This window comes from Capsicum annuum, chromosome 1, assembly GCF_002878395.1.
Source record: "Capsicum annuum cultivar UCD-10X-F1 chromosome 1, UCD10Xv1.1, whole genome shotgun sequence".
In the NCBI taxonomy this organism is placed as follows: Eukaryota; Viridiplantae; Streptophyta; class Magnoliopsida; order Solanales; family Solanaceae; genus Capsicum; species Capsicum annuum.
This window is the reverse complement of record NC_061111.1, coordinates 4,169,629-4,181,605: the sequence shown is the minus strand read 5'-3', so window position 1 is coordinate 4,181,605 and position 11,977 is coordinate 4,169,629. Positions and strand designations below refer to the sequence as shown.

Here is an 11,977-nt window from a genome sequence, read left to right as displayed (position 1 = left end):
CCGAACTTGTCCTCCCAACTCACTTTAGCACTTAAACTTAACTTTCGTTTATTTACCCCTCTTAACATCTTTAAAGTGAATTATTTCAACCCCTTAACAGCCCGCGTGTAAACAAGCGATGCTGAGCGCGTAAAAACTTATTTTTGTCTTTTTAAATTCTTTTCTCTTTCTTTTAAATACCCGTTTGAACCTCCCTAACAGTTATATCTATTTTTCTATAAAAAAAACCCTAATTTATCCTCCCCTTCTTCATCTTCAGTCTAAAATTTCTTCAAATCATGAAAGTGATACAAAGAATAAAATTGCTTTCTCTTGATTTGTATTAAGCCGCATAAATTTGAGATTTAAAAACATAAATCGAATTGATTTTATCTTCGTATCTTTTCATATTAAGGTATAATCTTATTCATTACTTTGTCTATGTTTTATTAGGAATTACTTTCAAAATGAATTTCTGAATTACTTTGTGTCCTTTAATTTTTTTTCTAAATTACTCTTTATCTTATTTGTTGAAATGAATTTCTTGTAGCACACAATAATAAAGTCAGTTAATTTGAGTAAACTATATATGGAGGAAAATGATTCTGCTTTGAAGCAAGTTATTCATTGTAATCACAGAATTTTGTTGCATTTGAAGACATCTTGGACTTCAAGTAATCCCGGTAGAAGATATTGGGCATGTCCTTATTATGGGGTAAGTATCAAATTTTGCATTTTCTCTTGTTATTTTGATAGAATTGACTGAGAGAAATGAGGTTAATATATTCTTTATTTGTCACCATTGAAGGGTCCAAGATCTTGTGATTTTTGGCGTTGGAGGTATTCAGAAGACATTGATCCGAGGTTCAAATATGTGATTCCTAAACTAATTGAAAAATTAGGTGAGTTCAAGAATGTATTTGAATCTTGTCGTTTCAATGAAATTGAGAAATTGATTGGATTGAGCAAATCAATCAAGGAAGAATCAGAAGAAAATGACAAACCTAAAGAATCAAAACACGATGATAATGGGATTAATGTGAAATTGGAGAAGTTGAAAGAAGAGATTCGAAAAATCAAGGAGAAAGAAAAGAATTGGAGACGAATAGCTGAAGGAAGGACTAGAAACAATACTCACTTCTTTGTTGTGTTTTTTTGTTGTATATTAGTAATAGCTTTAATCTATTTGGTTGGAATGCTCTATATGAAAATGGTTTAATGAGGTTACCTTAGCACTAGGTTGCTAATATATGACGTGTTGCAAATAATTGTGTTAGAGTAGTGCAACTTCTTTTGTATTTGGATTATCTTATATATATGAAGAAGAGAAAGGTTGCTAGATGAAGTGAATCATGTTTGTTTATCTTTTGTAATGGTGTAACTTACTTTTTTTGCGTATGTTTGAGTATTTATAGTTAAATTGATTGCATTTGAATCATTTAGTACCCAAAAAATAAGTGCAGGCAACAAATTACAATTTAAAGTTGCATAATGCCCAAATACTGTAGGCATAACACATTATAAATGCAGTAACAACTGCTGATATTTCAACAGAAACATTAGCCAAAAAATGCAGTCGCGACTGCTAATATTTCAACAGAAACATTAGCTAAAAAAATGCAGTCATAGCTGCTGATATTTCAATAGAAACGTTAGCCAAAAATATAGTCACTACTGCATCATTGTTTTCAAAACATGTCAAATTAGTGCAGTCACATCTGCCTAGTTGAAGTCACCACAATTGAACTACAAGCTAAGTTAAAATCACTATTGTTTCATCACACACCATCAATACAGAAAGAGAACAACATAATCAGGCTTCTACTGGAAGATTGTTGAACTTGTTTGGCTTAGACTATTCAGTTCAGCAACATTTGACCTTGTCCTCATCCTTTTTTGTGCTCTTATGTCTTCAAGTCCTTGTCGGGTCACAACTTTCTTTCCTTTCCATTTCACACCTAAGGTTGGTTTGTGATGTCCAAGATTTTCAGTCACTATGGTGGAGTTCATAGGCATTCCAGGCTGATAAAAATAAAAGAGAACAAGTTTAACTAAGGACTTCAAAAAGGTTTACTTTAAATTAGACAAACATAATCAAGAAATTTTAACTTACATTGAGGACTTTAAAACCACTCTCTGTATGAAGCACCCCCATTCCAACCATCCTAGGTCTTTTATAAGCTATCCCTCTACCTTTGCTAGCATCAGTTACACCATCTCCTCTTGATGTACCAGTACAATCAATAGCACCAACTCCTCTACCTCTACCAGTTTCACCTACAACTACAGCACCAGCTGCTCTACCTCTACCTGCTCCACCAACAACTGCAGCACCAATTCCTCTACCTCTACCAACTCCACCAACAACTACATCACCAGCTCCTCTATCTCTACCAGTTCCACCAACAACTGCAGCACCAGCTCCTCTACCTCTACCAGCTCCACAAAAAACTATAACACCAGCTCATCTACCTCTACCAGCTCCACCAACAACTGCAGCACCAGTTTCTCTACCTCTACTAATAGCTCTATCAACAGCACAAGTTGTAGTTTTTTTTTCTCTATCAATACCCACAGTAGCAGCAGTTGTTGCAGGTGATCCTTTTCCTCAGCAGCAGCTTACAATACATAAGAAAAAATATAATGAGAGAAAAAAATTAAAGTAAATAAAAGAGGATTAAAATACTAGTAAATTACAAGTCAAATGTTACCTTTGTAGATCCTTTTGGTCTTCCTCTTCTTTTACTTGTGCTTGGTGTTGCTGAAGAAGAAGCCACACTAGTTCTAGTGGAACTTGAATTCAATGGACAACTCCTTTTATTATGACCCTTGTTGTGACATGTGCTGCAGGTCATCTCAACACCCCTCTTTGATAACTTTCCAGTCCTATTTTCATTTTGCTCTTTTTTTCTAGATTTACTGGGTCTTCCTGGAAGCTTTCTTATTGTAGGTGGTATAACAGAAAAATTGGTTGACTTGGTCCACATTTTTATACCAGTAACAGGCTGAATGAAGTAACTATAAGTCTTGAGGTAAGTTTCCTTAGTATACCAATATGCAACATAGTTAATAGGTTCTAGCCTTCTAAAGTGTAGTGCAACTATGACATGACAACAAGGTATAACTTTTAACATCCAAGACCTACATGTACAAGTATTATCCCTCAAATTCACTATAAAAGTATTTCTCCATCTATCCTTAACTTCAAAACCAAATTCACCATTCCACTTAAGAGTATACTTAGTTGCTTTTGATGTGTTCTCTTGCAACATTTTTAGTGCCATAGCAAAAATATCAGTAATCAATGTTTCAGAAAACTATATCAACCGTCCTATTCTTCTCATCACCTTAACCCTTATTTTGTCAAGCATTGATATGATAGTCTTGTATCTTGCCCCTAGTATCCATGAGTTGAATCTTTCAGCCATGTTATTGTCAACACTATCACAACAACTGTGATATTTGAAGTAAACCTTAGACCACCTTTCTATGTTGTACCACAGAAGATGTCCTCAAATATTATCTCCTAACATCTTCATATGATCCAAATTTCTTCTCAATTCTTGCTCATATGTAAATTTGGTACAGTTCCAAAAATAGTTTCTTCTTTCAATACCTCTCCAATCCTTAGACCAGTTGGCTAGAACATGTCTAGCACACAATCTTTGCTCTGCATTTGGCAGTAAATCTAAAATTGCATTGTCAATACCCTTAAACAAAATAAAATATATCAATTGACATAAGTAAAAAACACTTCCCAAAAAAAATTCAAAAAATGAATAAAAGAAAATATATGAGGTTACCTTCTGCATATCAGTAATAGTAGTCACTTCAGACCCATCTTCCAGCTCAAGATCATTTTTCAGAAGTCTAACAAACCATCTTCAAGTGAATTTGTTTTCAACTTCAATCACTGCCCAAGCTAGTGGTAGCATCTGGTTATTCCCATCCTTATAAATAGCCACAAGTAATTGACCCTTACACACACCTTTCAAAAAACAACCATCAAACCCAATACATTTCCTGGCACCAGCTTTGAATGCTCTCTTCAAAGCATCAAAACATATGTAAAGAGATTAGAACTGTTTTCTTCCACCTTCAAAAGTTTCTTCACTAAGCCTCACTATATATGTACTACCTGGATTGGTCTTTAAAAGGTCATCCCCATAATCCAAAATTCTTTTGAACTCTTCCACATGATCACCCATAATTTGCTGCAACATAATGTTTCTAGATTTTCTTGCTACAGTCCTCCCTATATATAGCTTCAAATCATTTTTTACTAACTCTTGAATCTGAAAAACTCTAATTCCAGGTTCTGATGTTATTCTGTCCCTGTACCTTTCTGCCAAGTGCTTAGAATTCACCAATTTATTCTTTGTTGTGGCATTACACTTGTGAACTGAAATGTACTTCTTAACTAGAAAATCTGTAGTCCTAGAATCAATGCTTTCAAACAACAACCATGGACAACCATCTACACACTTTACTCTAACCCTTTTTGATTCATTCACAAACTTATTTAGCTCTACATGTTCTTGAACAGCATATCTGGTAAGAGCTTTTATAAACTCTCCAACATTTGCAAAACAAAGTCCAAGCTCCCAAACTATTAATTTACAAGTAGGATCAAACATAATCCTCTTATAATTTCTTTTTGCTCTCCTTGTTTTTCCTTCTCTTCTAGCAGGTTGTTCAACCTCAGCATCCCCGTAAATATCTTGATCAGAATCTATTTCAAAACTTACCTTATTATTTGAATCAATATATGGCTCATCTCCAGCTATATTGCCCTCTAGACTATTTTTCTTCTTGGATAAAATCGTATCATATCCCACATCCACTCCCTTTTTACCTAAGGTAACACCTTTTTCTCTAGGCTCTTATTTTTTTCTCTTTTTGGTTTCATTAGATCTCTTCTTATTGGCAGCCCTCTTTTGTTCCCTCAGAATCCTTACCTCCTCATTAACATCACTACCATACTCATCATCTTCACCTTCATCAAAGAAATTACAATAATCTAATTTTTCACTAACATCACTTTCACTTTCCCAATCTGATGGAATGACTGGGACATCTGCTGCAGTAACAAAAGCAGTGTCACCAAAATTTTGATTAATACCAGCAGAAACACCACCCAAATCATCACTCCTACTATTACCACCACCACCACCTAAGTCCTCACCCCTAGCAGTAATACTATTAGCACCAAAATCCCCACCAGCAACAAAAAAATCACGGCCACAACCAGCTAAGTACTGAGCCCTAGCAGCACCACCACCATTACCCAAGTCCCCATCAACAGTAGAAATACCACCACCAGCTAAGTCCCCACCCCTAGCAGCAACACCAACATCACCAAAGTCCCCACTACTAGCAAAAAAATCACTACCACCCCCACCTAAGTTCTCACCCCTAGCAGCAACACCATCATCACCCAAGCCCCCACTAATATCAAAGACACCACCACCACAACCACCTAAGTCCTTACCAATAGAAGAAACATGATCACCACCACCTAGGTCTTCACCCCTATCTGCAGTACCACAACCACTCAAGTTTTTAGTAAAAGTAGGTTCATGAGGTATTGCAGCTTCTACAAAGTCCTCTTCAAACCCTAAATTATCACAGTCCCCTAAGTCTTCACTTAACTCTTTATCAAAACTAGGATAAGATTCTCCTCCTACATGGGAGTCATATTCAATAGATGGGACTACATCTTCCACATCAACTAAATGTGTCAAATATAACTCAATAACATCTCCATTTTTAAGTAGAGGTAAAATACCCAAAATGTCCCTATCAAATGTTACTATTACTAATTTTTTTATTTTGGGAGGTCTGAGATAAACAACACACGAGGAACAATTATACCCAATTTCCTTCACGATATCAATAAATTCAAAGTAAGAAAGTTTGTCTACATCCACATTGAAACAGTCAGTAATAGTACCTCCATGATACTTAATACTCAATTTTTGTTGTAATTTTCCTCCATGGTAAAACCTCAATGTAACATACACAAAATCCATGGTTAATCTGAAGAAAATTAAAAAAAATAGCATCTTAGAATTATTCACGGCAAAATCCCTAATATCAAAGTAAAACAACCTTAATAATTACCTGAGTAGTCAAATTTCATCACGAAGCAACCATGGATTTCATAAAAAGCCACAGAAATAACTTAATTTGAAGTGAAATCGAGTGAAACGTACTGAAAATGAGTGAATCTACTAAAATTGAGTTAAATCGACTGTAATAGAGAGGTTTTAGAGAGAAAAAAACTAAAATAGGTTATTTTTTAGGTTTTTGGGTATTTGATTAGAGTGGGTCGGGTTATAAACGAGAAAGGGTATGGTTATAAAATCAACCAATCAAAGGGCGTGTGCTTAACAACACCCAGCCTTGACTTGGGTTAGGCTGTTAAGGGGTTGAAATAATTCACTTTAAAGATGTTAAGGGGGGTAAATAAATAGAAGTTAAGTTTAAGTGCTAAAGTGAGTTGGGAGGACAAGTTCAGGGGGGAAAATATGTCTTTTCTCATTAAAAAAGGAATTGAATTGAGAGGAAAAATTAAAATAAAAAATAAAAAGTGAATGAGGGGAAGGGGGAGGGGGTTGGAAGAGTGTTGGGGTGGGGTGTGGGGGCTAGGGTGGGGTGGAGACGGGGCTGGGAGGGGTGTGGGGGCTGGGGGTGAGGTGGGGAGGGGCTAGACGGGGCTAGTGAGGTGTGGGGGGTGGGGCTGGGGGTGCAGTGGGATGGGACTGGGTAGGGTGTGGGGGGGTGGGGACAGGCTGGGGTGGGGGTGGGGGTGGGAAAGAGCTGGACGGGTGTTGGGGTGGGATAGGGGGCTGGGGTGGGGGTGGGGAGGAGAGAGTGGTTGATTTGGATTGAAGAGACGGGTTGGGTTGATTTGTATTTTTGAAAAGATTAAAAAGTTTTGAAAATATTAATCAAGTCCACAATTAACTAAATCAAGTTTCCTAATGATGTTTGACCCTATCTGTTGGTCAATGTCACCAATCCGTTATTCAAGACTTAAAAGACACTTTTCCTTCAATTTTCTCAAGAATCTGTCATGGTCGAAAAATAGAAAAAGGAAAAATAAGATTTTAGTAATAAGAGATATTTTCAAAAATATACAATTTAAGCAGAATATATTATATTCGTAGAGGCAGGGAACACAAATAATACATGAAAAAACAATATGTAGAAAATTACCACAGGCATTTTTGAACTTCTTGTCACTTGCCTCTCAAGATGATCTTGTTTATCTCTTCGTAACTGAAAGGAAAGTATTTTTCTGTCGTGTGGTTATTATAAGTTCTCTGGAAGAATTGCTTAAGTTGTACGTATGTGGCAACTTGTAAATTTTAATTTACTTTTTCTTTCACTGGCTAATTCTTCTTATTTTTATTTTGGTCTGATAATGCCTTGAAAGGTCACTACTCTCCCCCCATAATTTACTATAATATTTTTTTAATTGAAAAAATAACAGAAATATTTGTTTAAACACGCATATCCAATAATAACATTTTTATAGTTAAGTAAATCATCTCAATTAGTTTCGCCTGCAAGATGAAAATGTTAAAGATCCAATTCCAATAGCTACATTTTTGAACAAGCACCTTGATAGACATGAGTTACGTATTTTACATAATAATTACGTAATGTAGTACTTTGCCCAAATAAAATTAAACAGACAAAAACAATTGAAAGTATATGTAAATATCTAATTAACATAGTATATACTATGATAATAGACTTGGTGTTAATATATAATTTATAGAATTAGAGTCATATATATATTTATACCAAGGGCGAATGATTTTGCGTTTTTGAAGAAGAAAAGAAAAATATGAGTCTTTATACAGTAATATCAGTATAAGTAATCCATGGCAAGTATTGCTCGTCCCAGTTTCACATTGGCAGTATCTCAACCTAACACTTTTAAGGGAATCAAAGTTCCTTCAAATACATGCATTTTTTTGGAGATGGGTAAATTATATAAAAAAAACTTCATGATAAGCTTCTGCCATGATAGATGTATACTAAACTTCAGGGTAAGCTTCTGCCATGATCAATAGCACAGTTGCTGTCCATCCAGTAAACAGGCGTGCGCCTTTTCCTTTTCCTTTCTTCTGATCATATTGTTCCCACAGGTACCCTGTCCGCTTATAGTTCCCAACTATATTTCTTATCAAGTTGCTCCTCAATTCATTGTAGATGGTTTTGGCTCTTTCTCTGTATGGTCCAGACTCTTGAGAGTAGTGATGAAGAGACGAAACAATCAAATAGTTCAACGGTATCCATATTGGCCCTCTCCAATATGGAGGATCGTGCTCTGTATTCCGTTTCATGTACATGGAGCTTGTTTTGGATAGGGATCTAAGCCCAAAATCGGTCCACAAAATGCTCCTATTGGAGATGAATTCAAGCTGACTCTCGAGTATCCATGAGTCAGGTGGAATAAGCCTGAGGATAAATGGGAAAAGGCTAACGTAACCAAGATGAGGAACAAGTTGTAGAACAGGTTTTTCTAGGACTTGTCGTAACAACTCTCGCTTTGGGTCGGTCTCCACTATTTTCCAAGTTAGTTGAACCTTTTCCGTATGATTTCCATAATCACAATAAGCTCCATTAGCAGCGTCTAAGTGCATCTGGTTCAGAACTTCAAAATCTGAGAGCAGCTTTGCAGTCAAACTATACTCCTGTTGGATATCTTTATCCATCTTCAGAAGCTCTGCTATTGAGTGCATGGAATCTGCTGCAAGATGCATCCAGCATCTAAGATCCACGTGACGTTCATCTCCATTTGGATGAGATGCACGTGGATAATCATCCAGTCCAGAAGATAAGGTCTTAGGATTTAGTTCACGGGTTGTTGAAGTATCTCTTCCATGCCAGTAATAGCTACCCCTTTCCTTTCCAGCCTGAGTTGTGTTAAACCATTTGAACCATGCTTCAAGGCGGACAAATGCCCGGTCCAAGAAGACAGAGATATCCCTGGCCTCCGTAGCAGCAAACTTTTCTTTCTTCAGCTTGGAGATCAGATCACGCAAGGTCAAAAACAGTGTCGGTGGATTTCCATTAGTTGGATGCTGAAGAACAAATTCTTCTGGGACCTTACTCAAGGCTTCAGCACCTAAGATTAGCTCGCGCGGAATCCATCCATCAATATTCATCAGATCTAGCCAATGTCCAATGATATCCAAGCTAATGTATATATCCCAACGCCAGATTAGCAGTTGATGAAAACCTTCGTCCCATAGGAAGCCCCTTGGGAAGAAGGGCCGACTTGGAACTGCTGTATATAGCTCAGCAGGCCAGTATAAGACAGAATTATCTCCAGCATTAAGTGTGGAAGTTGATGGAAGCGAAATCTTTGACTGGCCAAAGAAGTAGCCAATCCCACCCAACATGTTTCCAAGAGCAGCCTTACCAACAGTCACAGGATCCAAACCAAGCTCATCAGATAGGCTAAAGCTTTTTTTAAATTTATTGTCAAACTCATTTTGTTTCTCAGAGAGTAAACTAGTCAGCGACGTACCTTTCAGCCTGCTAGCCCGTTCTTCAACTCTTGAATCACGAGCACTGGTTCCAGAAAGTAAAACAATGTCTGCTTTGAGAGGAATCCTAGCAGAGATCTGAAATACTAAAATGTTGGGAGAATCATCAGATAAGTCCGAAAGCAGCAAATGGCCAAATTTTCTTGCTTGGACTGCCAAATTTGCCTGGACAACATCAGATAGATTGTGAATGTGAGGTGTCTTGAAGCCTGAATAATGTACTCCAGAAACATCCTCTGAAAATAAATGGAGCTGCCAGTTTCCAATGTCACTACGTGATCCTGAAGCCAAGATAGAATCACCATGGATATCCGAGACTCCACTACCCAAAGTAAGACCTTTCCCACTTTCATCAGCCACATAGAAAAATAAGTGCGCGGTGTTTAACATTTCCTCATCAGACATAGATTCATCGCTCTGCACTCCAATTCGAACAGCCCAGTCTCCACCATAGCCACTACCACGATCCTTGGATTTCAGAAAATGAGTTGTCAAGGTCATTGTCTGTTCAATCAGAAACTGATGTCCATAATCCCGTCCATTATGACTAGTCCAGCCATACTGTTTCAACTCATCCGAATCTTGGCATACATGACGCATGAAATACCTCCCATTCTTGACTCCAAGCCACATTAAGCCAGCAACTAGTGATTGCGGAGTCCTTGCACGAACTCCAAAATATACCTGAGGCCTGTAAGTACCCCAGTACAAGCTCTCTCTATGATCTCCTTGAAACATTGGAAGATCCATTAATTTTGGAGCTGGAAGTGGAGTGATGACTCTTGGTTTTTGAGGTTTCTCCATGGGTTTAATGAGTGAATTAATGAAAAAGAGTGAGATCCCAAAGGCAATAATTCCGAACCCTAAAAGGAACTTGATGTTCACGCTGAAAATGCGAATTAAGCTGCGATCTCTTGTTTTATCCTTCCGTAGCATTTGATTTGGTTTACGGATTGGGGAATTTTCGGTGGAAGATTTCGAAGCTCTGCTTCGAGTACTGCCCCGTGAAGTTCCCCCCATTGTTGTCGTCTGTTTCCAGTTTCGCCGTCTGAGAGGAAAACTGTAATAAATGGTCAAAGAAAATTATTGAAGCGGGTCAAAACGAGAATTCTTATAAACTTTGTGCTATATTATTTCGAGATCCATTTTCCTCCCATTTTCTTTTATTTTAAAATTGTTCATCTTTTTTTATTTGACACTTCTTTCAAAAAAAAAATTATTAGAGATTTATTTTACCAAATTAATTTTATTAATTATACTTTAAAATATAAATTTAAGCATATATATTTTGTTTATTCATTTAATAAATGAGTTGGGATTGCAAGAATATAATAATATTTTCTTGATTTCATAAAAAATACAATTAAATTGAAATAAATCAACGTTCTTCTTCTTCTCTGTTCATCAACTATTTGGTTTAGTAAGAACATTCGTACACAATAACAATGATTTATAGTTTAGTAGGAGTATTATTTATGGTGTAAATAATGAAATTTAAGGTTCTCCTATCTATTTTTGTCTTCTATGAATTCTGCATTCATGTTTTCAAATCAAAACACGCTAACATTATTCTGACACGAATTTAGATTTTCTCTGTGTCGAAACTATTCTGCATTTGTTAGTCTTTCTATTCTGGTTTAGTGTTATGCACTTACACGATTTATACCTTCCTTTCGTTTTTGCACAGGTTGTTTGGACCATTGCAATTCATAACAGAAAATTGGTTGTAAGTTCTATTAGTTGAATATTCTCTTTCCTTAAGTTTCATAGTTAACCAAACTAATTGCTAAAGTTGTTCAAGTTGCTTAAATAAGTTCTACTCTTGTGTTCATAAATTTCTTCTACTCAGGCTTACTAAGTATTCACAAATTCAATACGTACCTCCTATGCATTATTATGATTAAAGCTCTGAAGTTGTGTCCGATAAGAAAGAACATTGTTGTGTTACACTATTTGAAGCTACAAAATAATTGCGTGTCTGTGACGTTACAACATATTCACAATCAATATTGCAAAAGGTCAGATTATATTTTCATTTAAGCTTTACCATTTATTTGAGTAACAAGATAAGGCTGTCATATGATCATCTACATATTTCACTCATTTCATCCCAATATTAGCAAATTGTCTATCAAGGTAAATTAAAATTTTCAACTTGTCACTATACTAACACACAATCTAAATAGCAAAAAGTTATATTATCCAGAAGGCTTGTTATTGGGCCACAACCATATAAAAATATGACATTGACCAAGATCCCTAATGTAGCACGATAAAGAGCAACCAAAAATAGTCAATTACAAAAAAGACAATACAGTCATATGTTGAAACAGAAATTTTGCAAGATAATGAATAATTAACCAAGAGTTCAAGTTATATTACATAAAAAATACAAAGATCGCACAATGACAAAAGATGGGATTTCACCG

The 11,977-nt window shown here is 36.2% G+C and overlaps 2 protein-coding genes across 2 annotated transcripts in view; one reads left to right on the top strand and one right to left on the bottom strand.

Moving 5' to 3' along the window:
* The window catches only part of LOC107856545, a 3,820-nt gene extending 2,500 nt beyond the window's left edge, over positions 1-1,320 (top strand). The window contains exons 2-3 of the mRNA XM_016701536.2: positions 619-694; positions 788-1,320. Coding sequence (XP_016557022.1) covers positions 619-694; positions 788-1,198 — 487 coding nt within the window. The 3' untranslated portion in view covers positions 1,199-1,320. The remainder of the gene's footprint in view (positions 1-618; positions 695-787) is intronic.
* A 6,494-nt stretch (positions 1,321-7,814) lies between these two features.
* Positions 7,815-10,684, bottom strand: LOC107856548 (mannosyl-oligosaccharide glucosidase GCS1). The gene has a single exon (XM_016701542.2). It carries the CDS (start codon positions 10,566-10,568, stop codon positions 8,031-8,033), a length of 2,538 nt encoding a protein of 845 aa, XP_016557028.2. The 5' UTR covers positions 10,569-10,684; the 3' UTR covers positions 7,815-8,030.
* Between the last annotated feature and the right edge of the window lie 1,293 nt (positions 10,685-11,977).